Source organism: Spermophilus citellus (genome assembly GCF_964194105.1).
Source record: "Spermophilus citellus genome assembly, chromosome: 11".
NCBI lineage: Eukaryota > Metazoa > Chordata > Mammalia > Rodentia > Sciuridae > Spermophilus > Spermophilus citellus.
In genome coordinates this window covers 102076842-102095102 of record NC_138192.1, presented here as the reverse complement: position 1 = coordinate 102095102, position 18261 = coordinate 102076842, and the positions used below count along the sequence as shown (strand labels likewise).

Genomic DNA, 18261 nt, shown 5'->3' with positions numbered 1-18261 from the left:
CTAAACTGCCCATAGTTAAATAGGGATAGGGTGGGGAGAAGAGTTGGGAGGCTTTTCTCATCCAGTTTTCAATTATATCTAAGTTTGTGTTCAGATTTTAATCCACTGGAATTCAACTTCTAGGACAGAAGTCAAGACAAAAGTACTTATCAGATTTTTCAGTTTCCATTTAAAATCAAGCCTACTGAAAACCCTTTTTATTCCCAATATTTTAAATCTTTAGGCCTCAGTAGGCTGGTGAATAGAAATACCTCATATTGATACTAAAGGACTAATATTACATATTTAAAAAATCATGGTAAGGCAATTTAACAGATTTCTTACAGAAATGCTTATTAATCTACTTTACATGGCAACTGTGAATAGCAACCGAGGAAAATTTTTACAAAGTAAATTTTATAGTATAATATACATATGCCAACGTTGGCATCTATATTTGAAGTCAACCCACAGTGGTGGTGCGTTATTTTCTATAAGCAGCCTACTTCAGTGAACAGTAAAAATTCATTAGCACTGTCACTACAACCTTGAGATAAATCAATCATCTGTAAGATTTTCAAACATTTTTACATATTAGAAGTCCAAATGATTCTATTTATTGATACATTTACAACCAAGTAAGAATCTTCAAAAGCCAATAGGAAATGCCTTGCCTGGTGCCTATGGTGGGCTAAGGTACAAAGGAAACTGTTGAAAGATGACTTATGGGAATTCCTTTCATTTCCTAGTGATCCTGAAAAAAAAATATTGCTTCTCACCAAGGACATGCATAAACACATATTAGGACTCCTCTTTTAAAAAAACCAATACCCCCCCACCCACAGCACTAGAAATCAAACTGGTGCCTCACACACACTAGGTAAGCCTTGACCACTGAGCAACATCCAATCCCAATTTTTGAGACAGTCTAAATTGTCCAACTCCAGCTTTCATTCCTCCTGACTCAGCCTCCCAAGTACCTGGGATTACAGGCATAAGCTACTGTACCCAGCTTTCTCTCCTTTTTTAATAAGGTATATAAGTGTACATTCTCTATGGAGGTGACTTCACCCCAAGGGGGAACCAAAAAGTCTTACTCCTTTCATATATAAAGCACAGACACAGTACATACACAGCGTATCTATGATATTAAAATTTATTGGGGATGCTACTAGGAAAAAAATTTCTTGGGGGAAACGCAGAAGAAACACTGAACCAGAGGTTACTCTCTTAAATGTGCATTTTTCCCTCACCACCATCATAATCATGTTAAAAAACCCCGTGGCCGTTTTGGTATCTGGAATGAATATTTATGGGAACAAAAAGAATTTCTAGGACAATAATCCTAGAGGAAGACTAAGAAATTTATCAGCTCTAAACACACATTTAATTATAGCATCCAAGTGGAAACTTATGCTTAGAAACTGACACCAGACTAGGAAAATCAACTTAACATTTATCCAATCATAAAATTAAAAGTACAAGTTTAACATCTTTATTAAGAATTACATATTTGAGGCCATAGGTTGGCACTGGCAGCTGAGTTTTAAAATTCAAAATGAAAATCTGCAATTGTTTTATAAAGCATTCCCTTTCTTCATATCATACTCACAGATGACGTATCCATTTACTAAATACTGTAGTAAGTAAACACTACTGTGTCATTATGAAGAAAAAAAACTATGATCAAAGATCATAATGTAGTTCTGGAAGACTACACACTCTTTCACTATACACAGTATATAATAGAACAGGGTACACTTTGTACAGCAACAACATGCAATGATTTGGTCGTAAAATTGTCAATGTAGTTTCAGCTACATCATAATTCTGTGTGTTTACAATTTGGGAGTTTTAAGGATGAAAGGAGGAATTATTTAATGCTTATACAGTAAAGACATCTCTAAACACACAACATACAGTACACTACTAGGTATTAAAATGAAATTTATAAACAAAGAAAAAGGCTAATCTATAAAACCTAAGTGTAAGGATGGACTTTATTAAAAAAAAAAAAAAGTATTTTGCGGACTACAAATTACAAAGTAAAAGCAGATCACTATGTAGAAATCTAGTGAATACATTTTGCCTGCACATGAAAACTTTATCCAAGTTATTCATTTAACAAAGTCACCCCATTCCCACAATGTTATCTGTTATAATGCTCTTCTTAAGGTCACTATAAATTTATTTCAAATTATATATTACACGTTATTCCCTCAAGATGAATGTTTAAATACCAACTTCTTGGCTAATAAGAATGGCACCTTCAAAAGGGGTAATTTCCACTCAATCTCTGGTGGCATTATTCCAGGCTAGTTTCTTTCAATTAAAAAATCCTTCAAAACATTCACTTATAACACAATGCCTTTCCACCCAAAAATGTTGTAATATTTTCCCCTTAATGACTACATACACGGATGGGCAGCAGCAAGAAAATAAAAAGATGAAAAATTAAAAGGCAGCCATTAAAATAAATGGATTAATCACACAGAAGAAATATTTGGCTCATGGCAATTAAGAGTTGGCAACTAGGGTACATTAAGAGCAAGATGCTTGTGTCATTACTGAATGTACTAAGAGAATGAAGCCAGTCCAGCACGACCAAGTGAGAATATACAATTATTGTACTTCATTCTTTGGAACAAATGCTCTAAGCCAAAAGGAAATATAAGTTAAATTCAGATCCCCAATTAAAATATGCTGACTCTTAACCTTCTCAACAATTTTATGGGGTCTATAACAGTCATTTCCTCTATTCACACTTTTTTAGAAGTCCTTTCATATCAAACTAAGGGTATTCTGAGCCCAAAATAAGACTTCTATGGTACATTTGAAAATGTTCATATGAAAAGAGTACCCATTTGTTTTGCCTAGAAAGATACAAACTAAATGCAGAAGTTTCTCTCAATGGGAAAAAGCTCAATTTTCTTCTTCCCACCATCTCTGACATATTAGATTCCTCAAACTTCAAGTTTGTTCTCCATAGCTTCACTAATGATGAAAGACAGAAAGCAAACAATTGAACTTAAGGACATCTGGGATTAAAAATACAAGTAAATGTTAACATGCAAGCAATGGTCCAAATACTCAGGATCATGTTAATGAGTTCAATTACTGTGTAAGAGACTTTCATTAATGAATAGGGCTCTAGGCATACCAAATTATCACACAAACCATTGCCTTTTGAGACTTTGGATACTTTTACAGTTTAATTTGCAAACAGAATTTTTATAACAAATTATTTTTAACCAAATCATATCTTGAAAACTGTTTATATATAGAAAACCCAGGGAATAAAGTGAACTGTTCATTGTGGAAGGCCTTAAATTACATTATTACAGTAGAAAATACAGGAGGTAGAAGATAACTGAAAAGACTAATGCAACATTAGATTCAAATCTATAGCTCCTGTAGCTACTTAAAACATGGTTTTAGAAACTAAACCCAACATTTCCAGTAACCATAGAAACAGTTAAAATAAAATTTGCCATGAAAGCCCTTATATCATGCTTGATATAGGGAGGTAGGAAGATGTAAGAACCAGGACACATGAGACATGACATTTTATCTACAACTCCTGTTTGCTTTACTGAGGATGTAGTTTCAAAATTCAGTCACCTTCTTCAGCTTCAGACTCCGATTCTAGAAAGGGGGAAAATGTAGTCAAACATTATATGTCAGAAAGCAAAATTTCCCATTTTCTACTTTAAAACGCTTAAAATTATAAAGAAGAATTCCACTAGTAATATCTTACTTATATGAAGACATTAAAAAGTATTCATTCATAAATCTCAAAATAAATAAATATTCTCAAAATTATCAATTTCCTGCCAGGCATGATGATATACACCTGTGATTTCAGCTCCTCAGGAGGCTGAGGCAGGGAGGATTCCAAGTTTGAGGCCAACCTCAGCAGCTCAGCAAGAACCCATCTCAAAATGGAAAAAAAAAAAAAAAAAAGGGACGGGGGATGTATGTAGCTCAGTGGTACAGCACCCATGGGTTTAATCCCCAGTACCAAACAAAAAGTCAATAACTCTTCTAAGAATCTTTAGTATTATAGCTGTGCCATCAAAATACTTTAATAATTATAGCCTAATTTCCCCAACTGGCTTAAATCAAATAACTATTTGCAAGTTTGTCATCAAGGTATGTATGTACTCCCTAGATACAAAGTAGCAAGAGAATGAGAAGAATGCAAATGTGGACATATAGCCTAAATATTAAAATCAGTTTCCAAACCATCTGCACAAAGGGAAAGACTTACCTTCTTCAGCATTTTTGAGCCATTCAACAAACTTTTTCATTTGTTCAAGGAAGACACTTTTCCCCTTTGCAACATGTGCATCTTTATACCACTTCAGAATCGGCTCTTCGCTCAGAACTTCAGCTATAGAGAGCAATAAATCGTTACATTAGGAGTTTTAATGTATTTCTCCACATGAGGCAGAATTACAACTACCTAAGGTGGTTCAAAATTATCAACTATCAATGCCTGCTTGGCAACAACATTTTTACAGAAAGTAAAAACATTATTTTTGTTGGTTATAAGACAAATCTATTCAAAACACTGGTTTCTTCAAAATTTCAAGAAAAGTTAAAAAGATGAAAGGATCATTATTCTTAAAAGACTTTTCTCAACTTGCTGCCCATGTATGAAACTACCCAAACTGTAGGGATTTGAATAAATGCTTTCAATAAACCTAAATACAAGATGACAATCACTGAAGCATAGGTACTACCCATTTTCCATACTTTCCTTTTAAACATTTTTTAGAGAACAGGGTTGATTCCTGTTCTTAAGTTTAGAATACACAGAACTAAAAAGATCATCATTGAAAACTAGAGAGAGAACAAATGTACACACCATCTACATCTACTGGGATTCAGGCTGCTCTGATAAATGGGGAACTGTAAAGTGCTATCACCACTAATAAATTAACTGCCTGCATGGGTTCTCTCCCAACAGAGGCCTGCATTTACTACTAAATTTACAGCATGTTTCTATAACTCAGATCTCAGGAAAGAAGCAAAAACTGCAATAGGGGAGTTACAGAAGCATCCTAAACTAGTCTTAAAGCACAAATGAAAATCAACATTGAGTGATGGGCTTCCCATAGGCAGAAGACTAGAGGTAGGAAGTATGTCTGGAGAAGGGACCAGGGAAAAAAATTTTTTAAAAATATTTATTTATTTATTTTTAGTTTTCAGTGGATACAACATCTTCCTTTGTATGTGGTGCTGAGGATTGAGCGCGCTTGCTTGAGACACATCCCCAGCCCCGACCTGGGGGAATTTGATGTGGTGTGGTTAGAAGTGTTAAGAGCCAACTCTCAGACTCCATCACAATGGCTTTGGATTTTAACTTGTGAATAGGCAGATATTCTGACAGAAATATTCTAAAAAGCACCCAACTTAATCAAAGATGCCTAGAAGTAAAACAGTTCAAGGAGCCCAAGTTCAGATACTCATTTGAAAGCAATGGACTTATTCAAGGACTTGCCACCCTCCAATCTTCCTTTTCATTTTGAGACAGGATCTTGTGAAGTTTGGCTGGAATCAAACTTGTGATCCTCCTGCCTTGGCCTCCTGAGTAGATGGAATTACAGGCATGTGCCATCACACCTGGCTCCTCTAGTTCAAGAACTTAAAAAACACATTCACAACATTCAAAATTTATATTACCTTTATAAAAAAGCACCACTATTTTCTGGAAGGCTTTCATGAAATGAATGTTGTCATAACAATACTCCTGAATCTTCAGTAACAGAGTCAGCTCAGACTGACCTTGAGTAGTAAAGGCAGCAAGTAGAGGGCTGTATTGCTTTTAAAGGAAGAGAATATTTAGTCATTCAATACAATAACCAACCATTATAAAACTCTTACAACACAGAACACAATGCATATTTTAAAATCACTGTGAAATATATTTATTGGAAATTAAAAGCAAGAATATTAAACCAAAACAAACCCCCATAAACCTACTAAGCATTAAAATCAAATAATTCTGTAAGCATTTCAGGCAACTGTTGAATAGTTAATATGGGTGGGGGGTGTTTTCCAATATTCTCTCAAAAACAAATATCAAATTGCAGGCTTAAATTACTTTTAAACGTTTTCTTGTTTTTTTAACCTGTGAACCAAATAAAGCCTAAGTCAGACTTAAAAGTGTTATCAGTAGTTAATATGTTACTTGTCTACTTACTGGAGGGTCATCCCCAGGAACCAAAGATGTGATATATCCGCTTAGAAAAGTACAGTGACAGTTCACTTATCCCCACTTAAAAAGCAGAACAGTTTGTCAGGCACAGTTCTAATACCTTCAAGTGCTTGATGGCTTGCTCTGCTACAAGCTCCTCTTTTTTGTTCCACTCCACAGTGCTCATTACACTTGACCAGACTATCCCAATGACAACTGGTTCTGGAATGTTGTTTCTTTTCATCTCTTCCTTGACATATAAAATTATCTGCAAAACAATCCAAATTTAGTAAAGGAAGTCAGTTTTGATATATATACTTCACACATCAAACTTAGACATTTTATGAAAGCATAAAAATACCTTTTCATGCAATTAGCAACAACCACATATGTACCACATATAGATAGAACCTTTGGAACTGGAAGTGGTAGTGAATTTTAGCTTCACTTTACACACAAACCAGCTAGTAGGGACTGAGAAGGAAACAGAATCAGGTCTGTCAAATGGACTGCACAAAATACCCAAGTTTCATCATTTTGGGACATCAGTAAGGTACTGAATAATTAATTATATGAAAATGGCTAAGACGAAGTACAATTCTCTAAGTATTAATTCACTCACTCTGGTGAAATATTTCTGAAGTTTCTCAAATGCATGAAAGTGCCAGAAGTTTAGCCATAAAAAGATGGTTAAAAGAAAAACTGCTTACATCCTTAAATGGATCGCCACGGGACATCTGTTCTTGAAGTTCTTTCTGGAGCTCCTTGCGAGCTCCTATGGTCTGTTGATTCCGAACATACTCTGAAAGCTCTTTCAAGCCTGCCTCAGTAAAATACTTTGTGAAGTGTTCAACGCTTTGCTTGTTGGCAGGAAAAAGTTCCTGAAAGAATTAAAATATTGTCCCCTTTCAGATTTCAAAATAAAATTTCTCTTACATATACCTCTAGGGTTGGTAGGAATGGGAAGAAAGAGAAAAGTTACAAACCATCAGTCTGTTATCCATGCTGACTTTCCGAAGACTTGCAGCTACTGCATTGATGTCTTTTTCATTTATCCATGATTTAAAGAGTTTTACAGCAAAAGCTGCTGAAACTCCTGTGAAAGGGGAAAGGGAGGAGAAAAAGCTCATCTAACAGAAATACCTTCTCAGATTTTAATCTTGTTATCTCGATGTACTCCCCCCTCCACAGTTCAACCACACAGGATTATTCTTTCTAAACTGAATCCTCAGTTTTCCTTTACCACTGCTTACATTTTCACTCCAATGTCTCTATTTCATCCTTTTTTTTAATGTTTATTTTTTAGGTGTAGATTGACACAACACAGTGCCTTTATTTTTATATGGTGCTGAGAATGGAACCGAGTCCCGCCCCGCCCGCCAGGCTCTCTACCACTGAGCCACTGAGCCACAATCCCAGCCCCACCTATTTCATCCTTTGCTAGCTGCATATTTTTGGCCAACTTTATACTTAGTGTTTTGTAATGTAAGTTAAGGGTAACAGTTCCTACAATAACAGGAATGTGGCGAATTTAAAAGGCCCTTAAATACTTAGTACCCCATATAAGGGAAGAAAAAAAAATTAGCTTTTTTTTTTTGTAGCGCTGGGGATTGAACCCAGGGCCTTGTGCATCAGAATACAGAAGCCACAAATGGGAACTAATTATTCCTTTCAGCTTGACATCTTTCTGGTGTGTAATCTCCATTAAAGATGTCCCAAGTCTCCCAATTGGTACCAATCTTTCTGGGTTCCCAAAGCATTTCTTTTTACTTTAATTACACCTACTCCACTCTAATCCATTCAAAGACTACCCTATGCTAAAGGTTAATTACCTTCTTTAACCAAATTCTCATTATAAAGGCTATTAAGAATGGATGCATTAAGTGTTCCATTAGCCAGAAGAACACCAGTCAACATAGCCAGCTTGTTCCTCTCCGACTCTGAAAAACCCTTTAAGAACAGCAGCAGCTGTAAAAGTAAATAGTTTAGGGTCAGAAAAGCAATTGCTTTACACTAAGACAAACAGCAAGGCACACTCACTCTATTGATTGAAAGGGTGGGCTCTGGGACCTAATCACTCAAGTTTATATCTTAGTTGTAATAACTGATTAGCTAAATAATCTTGGGCAAAGTATTTAATCTTTGTGCTTCAGTTTCCTCACACTTTATGTGGATAATAAAATTTGCCTACCAGGGTTGTATTTGGGACTGACTCCAGGGGTACTTTACCACTGAGCTATACCTCTAGTCCTTTTTATTCTGAGATAGGATCCCCCCCCTTTTTTTGTAGTTGTAGATGGACAGAATTCCTCTATTTTTTTTGCCTTTTTTTAATATTTATTTTTTAGTTATAGGTAGACACAATATCTTTATTTTATTTTCATGTGGTGCTGAGGATTGAACCCAGTGCCTCACGTTTGCTAGGCAAGCACTCTGCCACTGAGCTATAGCCCCAGCCCGAGATACGATCTTGCTAAATTGCTGAGTCTGGTCTCAAACTTGTGATCCTCCTGCCTCAACCTCCCCAGGCTTGTTCTGGGATGGGGGTTAACTGGGAACTGAATACAGGAGTGCTTTACACTGAGCTACATCTGCAGCCCTTTTTATTTTTTTTTAAATCTTGAGACACGGCCTCACTAAGTTGCTAGGGCCTTATTAAATTGCTGAGGCTGGTCTCAAACTGGCAATCCTCCTGCCTCGGCCTTTCAAGTCACTAGGATTACAGGCATCTTATTACACCTGGCTCCCAGGGTCTTCAATGAATATTAAATGAGTTGATATAATTAGAACAAAACCTGGCACTCAATAAATATTAATGTTATCAGATTTTCTTTGCACCTGTTTATAAAATACTTCACACTGGGACTCAAATATCAAGTAAGCTAAGCTAAATTTGTTATTCAATTTTTTAGGCTCTGATCCTTTGCCCTCCATATTCTGAACAACTCCACTTAGCCTTTTAACTTTGCCATTTGTTTGGACACAGCTAAGCAACAGTGCACAAGTTAGAGCTATTTTAACAAACTATATAATATACTCCAAAATTAGATTTCAATTACAGCTCACCTAAGTATTTAAAATTATATCAAATCTGTGGGAATTAGAGTTTAACATTCTCTTCCCGACCCTATTCTTGTTCTACCATTGAGTTACACCCAATCCCTCCTCATACCTTTTTTACTTCATCTTCAAAACCTTTCTCCAGGTATTTGTAGCGCCTGATTAACTTGTTAAAAACCTATGAAGAACACCAAAGTTATTTCCAGAACAGCAAAGAAGGAAATCTTACACTAAAGGCAAAAGCTTACACTTTATATCAACTTGGGAAGAGTTTTATCAGCTCCTCAATCCTAAATATACCAGTACTACTAATGCTTTAATTGCAACTTCTCTATAGATTTGTATTGCTGGGTGTGTGCATGAGCACGCTTGTGGTATAGGAGATTTAACCACTGAGCTACACCTTAGTCCTTTTTATTTTTTGAGATAAGTCTTGCTAAAATGCTGAGGCTGGCCTTGACCTTGAAACCCTTCTACCTCAGCCTCCAGAGTGGCTGGTATTATAGGTCTGCAACACCACACCCAACTACATGTCCCTCCTTTTAAAGCAAAATGTTCCTTAAACATTAGCTAACTGAAAACATGAAGTAAAATCTTACTTACCTGAGCAAATGCTTGCATGGTCTCTAGGTCTTCTTGTGCTGCAAACACGCAGACATGTGTACGCATCATGTCATCTGCCAGTGTACCACCTGGGGCTAAAGAATATTTAACAAAAAATTTTGCTTATTTTAGTTATTTTCAGCACTGGGGATTGAACCAAGGGCACTACCACTGTGCTACATCCCAGTCTCAAATTTTGCAATTTTATTTTATTATTTTTAAAATATTTTTTAGTTGTTGATAGACCTTTATTCTATTTATTTATATGTGGTGCCGAGAATTGAACCCAGTACCCCACACATGCCAAGCAAGTGCACTACTGCTGAGCCACAGCCCAAGCCCCATTTAAAAAAAAAAAAAAATTTTTAGAAGAATTTTCAATAGAAAATAAGGTGGTAACATCCTAAAAGACAAATTTAAAAGCAAAATTAATCAACCAGTGTGTTTGGTGGGTTCAGTATATAAGAATGAAGAGTAAAAATGTACACAGGAATACATAGAACAATCTTAGCACCCTAAAGTAACTCTATAACCATTCAGTAGTGCCAAATCTGTCAAATGGAGATGTTCAGAGATGGCTCTGATTACATGTAATTTTCCATGAAGAAAGTAATCCTTTAAGCTTCTGTTATAAAAACAAATACTGTTATGAAAACTTAATGCTTTAAAAAATCTGGGGAAGGAGAAAAAAAAGCACAGATATGTTAACAACTGTTGAAGCTGGGTAAAAGATCAGATGTGTTCATTATATTATTCTCTTTATGATGTATTTTAAATGTTCCTTAGAAAAACAATTTTGATTAAAACCTGTACTCAGGACTGAATCCAGGGCACTCTGCCACTGAGCCACATCCCCAGCCCTTTTTATTGAGACTGGGTCTTCCTAGGCTGTTTAAGCTAGTTTTGAACTTGCCATGCTTCTGCCTTAGCCTCCTTAACAGTTGGGATTACAGACATGTACCTGGCTTCCTTGGTAAATATTTTTTTAAAGATCTTCCCCGCCCCCTCCAAAAAAAAAAAAAAAAGCCTTACTGGTAACAGTATTATGAATAGAAATAGAAACCTTTCATATTTTTTTACTACAAATTGGCTAATGCAATGAAAAGAAATACTCACTTGACTAGGCATTAAAAGGGATGAATTCTTCCCTCATTTATTGGTGCATTATAGTTTATGGTGGGATTTGTTGTTATATATTTAAACATGTAAACAACACAACAATATAATTTGGCAAATTTCACTCCCCAAAATGGTAGGAGTTCTAAGTTCCTGGGTCTACTACTGGGTAATTCACTGTCAGGTAAGCCTCATAGCTTGGCTGGCAATATAGTATCACTCTAAAAACATTTTGAAATAACTTGTCTTAACATTCTTTTTTCTGTTAACTTTTAAAAATAAGTCTTTTTGGAGATGGAGCCTTGTTATGTTGCCCAAGATGGCCTTAAAGCTAATTATCCAGCCTTAGATTCACTAAGTAGCTGGGATTACACTATCATGTCTGGCTCTTTTCTATTACATCTTTAAAATTCAATGTGTACTTTATTCTTATTGCATAATTTGCACTAGCCTCATCCCAAGTACTTAATAGGCATATGTGACTAAATGGCTACTGTACTGAGCAGCACAGGACTAGAGCATTCATAGAACAAAACAAGTGTAGAAGTTTCTCCATAAAATGGTAGTATTCAAACATATGTTGGAAAAATCATCAATTGGGGATGTTGTAGGAAATTAGACTTCAAACATGAGGCTTAACAGAACACGGAAATCTGATAACTTATTATGAATTAGAAGAAAAGAATGGAAAAACTTATGGGGGCAGAAACGAAATAAAATACAACACAGCCAAAAATACCACCCCACCCAATAGGTTCATCAATAGTCTATATTCTGGATTCTCCATAATCTCTGTACATTCACTTCCCTAAAATCCTAAACCAACAAAACCCAGACACTTACCCAGCATTCCACCAGCCACCAGAATGTCAAAGAGTGTTTCTGCATATCGGCGATAGTCAAGTTTTGCTCCAGAAGCATCAAGAAACTTAGCTACTGCTTCCAAATCAGTACCAGTTTCAGTTAAGCCTTGAATAATACAGTCTTGAAACTGAGTAGGGTCAAACCTCTCTTTTTCATCTGTGGGGAAAAACCCAAATCATTTGAAGTCTTACCAAAAGACTTATTGTACCATCAAACTACAATATGTTAACCAAATTCCTCTTAATTTCATTTATTTCAACAGCTGGGAAAAAAGCAAACACAAGCTACATGACCCAATACTTGCAATAAACACAAGAGGAAAGAGACTATATTCATATCCTTTGCAAGCTTCCCTCTGCAAATGTAAGTCACACAAATTATGTGGCATTTCTCCTGCCACTCTTTCAAACAAATCTCATTAAGTGAGCTAAATTGCACTCATGTTTCATGTACCTACTGCCACAAGACAATTCCACCTGGAATGTTCTAAGGCATCTTGGCTTTTTCAGAGTTTAGACTATCCTTCAAACCTTAAGTGACCCTTTGAAAATTTGTCCAAATACTTGGGGTATTGGTTCTTTAGATGCACAAACAATTTGGTTTTTAATTTAACCATTCATTTGGTATTTATTAAAGTAATCTTTGGAAAGTGTGTGTATATGTATTTTTTTTTTAACGGTACTGGGATTTCAGGCAGGTCACCACACCAGCTGGCTCCCAGGGTTAAATTTTTTGTTTGTTTATTTGAGAGGTGGTTACTGGAAACTGAACACAGCAATGCTTTTTAAAAAATTTTGGGTCTTGCCGCTAAGTTGCTGAGGCTGGCCTAGAACTTATGACCCTCCTGCCTCAGTCCCCTGCTTTGCTGGGATTATAGGTGTGCACCAGAACACACAGCTGGAAAGCATATTATTGACCAGCATTATTTGTTCTAGTTTATAACTCCTGTTCCTTAAGAAAATTAAATGGCTAAATCTAAATGTACCTTCAAAGACTAGAATCAAATCACACTTTGCTCTCCTTACCACCTCTACAAGGGAACAGAATACTAGAGATTATAAAAGACTGTAACATATCTCAGTTGTGTATTACTCAAGATAGAAAAAGAAAAACAGGGGCACCAGCTCTGGACCCTGTCCTCTCTGGAGGAGTCTGTTTCTTAAATAAAATTTACCTTTTGCTCTTGCCTTAGCATTTCTCAGGTGTTTAATCTTCAACACTGGGGGAACAAGGACCAGATCCTGATTTTCAAGACCAGGTTCAGATGGGGGCTCATCTGGAATTGTCACCAAATAGCACCCACCTCTCAGAAGACTTTAAACCAGACTTTTACCACAGACCCCTAGACTTACCCAAAACATTCCTAAAAGGGAAACCCAAACTGCTTGTTCCATGTCAGCCCTTTCCAGCTTGAAGCAGCCAGAGCTCTCACTCTACACTTCCGTTAATCAGAAGGGGGAAGGAGACTGGGTTTACATAGTCCCTATAGATAATGAATGATTGGGTCAGGAAGATGGTGGCTGATCCAAAAAGAAATGAGTACTTCCCCTCCAAGGCCAAGGAGTTGCCAAGGTCACCTGCCCCCAGGGAATTATTCCTCCCAGCATGGAACTGCTAATGAATATACCAGGTAGCTCCTTTCCTGCCTTTTTGGGCCCACATGGGAGTGGTAGCCCCCTCCCCCAAGCTCTGTTCCAGCCATTTTGGTTACATAGGCTGAGTGGGAAGAGGAGGCCTGAGAAGAAAGGAAACCTGAAATCTATAAAAAGGGGCAGGACATCCCCACTCCTTGGGGAACCAGCTCTGGAGACCCTCTTCTCTGGAAGAGTCACTCACTCTCTTTCTCTCCCTTTCTCCTTTCTGTTTCTTAAATTTATTTTTTACTCTTGAAAAAAAAAAAAAAAAAGAAAAACAACTTATTACCATTAATTGACCCATTTCTCTAAACTTCTTTTAAAACAGATTATGTGTTTTCAAGCAAGAATACTTGAAAGTGTTTTTTTTCTTGGAAAATATTAAGCTTAATAAAAAACCTGACACCATATCTTATTTAGCTCCTGTACTACTAGCACAATTCCTTGCTACAGAAGTCAACATTCATTTAAGTACACACCAATACAAAAAAAAAAAAAAAGTAGTTAGTTTCTTACTAAATCTGTAAGAAATATTTAATTTCATTACACATTACAATGTGACTCTTACTCCATAATTTACTTCCATTTTATGGGTAAATTATGACTTTTCTCTTTACACTTTTTTTTTGGGGGGGGGGTGCTGCTGCAGATCATACCCAAGGCAAGCACTTTACCACTGAGTTACATCCTCAATCCTTATCACACATCTTGGCATAACTTGGGTGAAATTAATGACATTAGGAATTTTCTTTTTACAAATTAACCTCTTTGCTCAAGCAAAAGTTTGTTTAAATGAAACTGCTAGCTAGTGAAGTCCTTTTTTTAGAAAGTTTTTTTTTAAGATGTGGATGAACCTTTCTTTCTTTCTTTCTTTATATGTGGTGCTGAGAATTGAACCCAGTGCCTCACACATGCTAGGCAAGCACTCCACCACTGAGCCACAACCCTAGTCCTAGAAGGTATTTCATTTTTACACTAAAAACAACATTGAATAACCTGCTTAGAGATATGCTGATAATTAAAAAGCACAAATTTGAGAAAGCAGTAGAAGTATTAGGGGCACATCTGAAATGGAAGTTACCTAGAAATTCAAGTTCCTTTCTGGTATTCTCTCTTGAGGTTTTAGTACTATGCAATGACTGTCAGAGGAACCAGGATACAAAAGATATCTGGAGGTGTGAAGAGAGATATTTAAACAAATATTTACCTCTTTTTCTGGTTTTAAAACGCTGGCCTGATAGCGTTGGCTTTTGCTGCTTTTGATTATTCATAAAAGACACCCTAGGAAAACAGAAATATGGCCTTAAAAGTATCTGTGTTGTAACAGTCATTTAAAAACGAAGCATAGAAAAAACTTAAGTCTAGTCACATATAAATCACATGGAACACACTTTCAACTTGACAATATACCAGGTGCAGGCACAAAGAATTATCTTCACTTGAATTAAATGTAACTTCAAAATCTGCATTTCTCTCTATAAGAAGCACTTTAAGGAAATCCTGGGAACTACACCTTTGGATGACTTTACAGTGTCACAGTGACCAGTGACAAATCCACCATCACAAACATAATTGTTAAGTCTCTTCCACATTCCTCTTTAAATTCGCCTCCATCTTCCACTACTTCTAAGCACCACAGAACGCCGAAATTATCACTAGTCACCGAAATATGTATTTCAATCCTGAGACGCAGTCAAAAGGGGAATCCCTTCTTCTGAGCAGTACCACCCTACCCCAAAGGCATGCCTGTGATCGCAAAGGAAGCTTGCACAACTCCGGCCTGCAAAATTAGCTGTGACGGCCGGGCCTCCTTTGCCCTGTAACCTACAGTCTAAGTGAGCCTCGTCCCCGGGCACGTGCCTCCCAACCCACACTCTTCCTTAGCCACCCACAAGAGCAGCAGATAAGCCGCCCCTGTCCCGGAACCCTCTCTCGACTACAGTCGGGTGCCGTGGGGTCCCGTGGGCCCTTCTCCACTGACCCTGTCGCCTGGGGTGGCGGCCGCCGCAACGAGCGGACCACAGGCGCCGAGGCGCTCCGCGCCGGGGGCCCCGCCGCCCCGTACATCCGCCCGCCCTCCAGCGAAAGCAGCGGCGGAGGAGGCGGCCTCAGTGGTGGTGGCGGCTCCTCCGCCCCGCCCGCCGGAACCCCCCACGCGTACATCACCCAACAGAGGCCGCGGCGGCTTTGTTACCCAGGCCCGGGCAGCGTCCAGAGGTGGGCCGCTTCGGCCACTGCCTCGCCTGCGGCGCCGCGGCAAGCTCCCGGGCCCTACTTCTGGCTCGATCTCCGGCTTCTCGGCCTCCCAGCCAAAGCTAGGGACCCGACCCTCGAATCCAGGCCCCGGATCCGATTGGCCTCATGCGGCGGCCTCCGCTTAGGCCCACCCAAGCGTCGCCGCACCCGACCTGTTGCCTCCCTTGCCCTTCGCCCGGCAACGACGGGCCGCAATCTCGGCCCAGCAAGAGTCGGGCGACTGGCCTCACCGAATTTAAGGCGAAGAGAAAAGAGCCAGAAATCCCCGATGTGGCGGCAACTGCAGCGGTGTCTCCTCTGCGACCGGAACTAACGCGAGGAGGAGGAGGGAAGAGGTGCCACCCCCTCCCCGGTTCTCCGCTCTCGCGAGATTTCTCCTCCTTGCACCACCCCGCGCCCCGCCCCTATCACGGCCGCAATCCTCCGTCTTTTCCATTCCTGGAAGCGAGGGGTGGGAAAGTAAAGCAAGGAAGAGAGCAGGAGTTTCAGACTCCTTTATTCCCTTGTTAGATCCCCGACTGCCTACATGCTTGTCCTAGGCTAGCCTGTCTTTCTTTCTCCGCCGCGTCATCCTGCCTCTTAGCAAATAGGGGTATTGAGTGAAAGAAAGCGTCCCCCGCCAGTCCCGAAATTGGATACATCCTTCCCCAGTCCCAACCCTGACGACCCCTTCTCCAGCGCCGGAAGTTGGAGCCTGAGGGTGGGGGTGCTCGGGCCATAAGTGGGCGGAGGCAGGGGCGGGATAAGGGCTTGGCTTGAATAAAGAGAGCTACGCTTCTCCACTGCCCCAGTCTAGTATGTTAGGCCTACCCTGAAGTAGGGTGACTTTACTCTGCAGTGCTGACTACCTGGGGTCGTGCACCGCTCCTCTCAGAAATGGAAGACCTAGGCATAGGCTTCTGAATCGAAATTCTGCCCACCGATTGAGGCCGCCACGTCTTACAGTGGTCTCTATCGTTGTCGCCTGCGTGTAGTGGATGTCAGGACTTAGCATTAAAATCCCCTGGAGGACTTGTTAAAATTGATTGCGGGGGGTCCCGTGTCTGCAATTTCAGATTCCATGGGTTTGATGCGGAACCCAAGAATGTGCCTTTCTAACACTTTCTCTGTTCTGTGGGTACTGCGGGTCTAGGAACCATACTTTGCGTATCAGTCATGGGATGTATCTTCAGGGACCAGGGAATGATCAGATAACACAGTGCCTATGAAAAGCCCTGCACACACAACTCTATGCACAACATTTCCAGGATGTGGCCTCATGTTTTTATTTTCAGTACCTTAGTTGTCTCCCTCTGTGTCCTCACCGTACTAGAGAAACGGTAAAAATAGGATTAGTCCCTAAAATCACCTTCTCTGGACCCGGCTTCTCTTATCAAACGTGTCAGTAAAAGTCTATATTAATTGGCTTCTACTCCTTACTTTTCTGAGCCCCACCCCCCGCCGGCAAACTTCAAAGAAAATTACTTCCTCCGAATTCTTTCCGGAAATTATTGCCAAGTCCAGTGACTTTTCTTTTTCTTTCTTTCTTTTTTATCAGTCCTCACCTTCCGTGCCTCTTCTGAGCATTTCAACTTTGCTCCAACCACAGTCCTTAAAACTCTTTAAAACTTTGTTCCTGTCAGGCCTGGTGTCACACGCTTGTAATCCCAGCTACTCTGGAGGCTCAAGCAGTAAGCTCTCAAATTGTAGGCCAGCCTTGGTAGCTTAGACCTTATCTCAAAATAAAAGGAGGACTGGGATTGTAGCTCAGCGGTAGAGCACTATCCTAGCACATGTGAGGTGCTGGGTTCGATCCTTGGCACCACATAAAATAAATAAATAAAGGTAATGTGTCTGACTACAACTAAGGAATTTTTTAAAAAATAATAAAAATAGAAAGAGCTGGGAATTAAGCTCAGTGATAGAGCACCCCAGAGTTCAACTCCAGTGCAGAGGTTCCATGGGGATAGTAAGAAAAAACTTTTTGAAGGGATGGGGATATAGCTCAGTTGGTAGAGTGCTTGCCTTGCGTGCATAAGACCCTGGTTTCAATCCCCAGCACCATACACACACACACACACACACAAAAAGAGCATAGCCTTTGTATTTTTGCTGACTCCTCTTTCCTGCACTCACCTTTTATCTTCTTTCCTAATTGTTCCACGGCAGTCTCCTATGTTCTCTGAAATTTAACATGTACTCCATTTAAAGGAGTTTCAAGTTCACCTATTGAATCATTAAACCAGTATTTGTTGAGTCTAGCCTCTATGTTCTTCCAAATCAAGGATACAGCAGTGGGAAGGTCTTAAGGCAGGAAAGAACATGACTGTTGCAGGTACTGCAGAGGCCAGTGTGACTGGAGCTTGGCAGGAGATGGGAGACCTTGAGGTGGGGGGCGAGGGAGGGGGTGTCAGAGAGAAGTGGTAAGAATCAGAGTTCTGTCCCATCTTTTCTCCCTATTCCCCAGTCTCTCCTGGACTGCCAAGTTAACACACAATGTATTGCTCTTCCTTCTCAAAAAAAAAAAAAAAGTTTTTCCACTTCTGAAGGGTTAACAATACAATTTCC

General features: G+C 39.2%; 1 protein-coding gene across 2 annotated transcripts; it reads right to left on the bottom strand.

Annotated features, from left to right (window-relative positions):
* Nucleotides 1–429: 429 nt before the first annotated feature.
* On the bottom strand, nucleotides 430–16349 carry BZW1 (basic leucine zipper and W2 domains 1). 2 transcript variants are annotated; one of them, XM_081261793.1, is made up of 12 exons: nucleotides 16291–16349; nucleotides 14666–14739; nucleotides 11804–11980; nucleotides 9845–9939; nucleotides 9354–9419; nucleotides 8014–8149; nucleotides 7168–7277; nucleotides 6892–7062; nucleotides 6303–6449; nucleotides 5668–5806; nucleotides 4250–4372; nucleotides 430–3624 (listed from the first exon to the last, which is right to left on the bottom strand). In XM_081261793.1, exons 2-12 carry the CDS (start codon nucleotides 14727–14729, stop codon nucleotides 3593–3595), a joined length of 1260 nt encoding a protein of 419 aa, XP_081117919.1. In that variant the 5' UTR covers nucleotides 14730–14739; nucleotides 16291–16349; the 3' UTR covers nucleotides 430–3592. The 2 variants fall into 2 exon arrangements, with proteins under 2 accessions (XP_081117919.1, XP_081117920.1); XM_081261794.1 differs by lacking the exon at nucleotides 16291–16349 and adding an exon at nucleotides 15945–16082.
* Between the last annotated feature and the right edge of the window lie 1912 nt (nucleotides 16350–18261).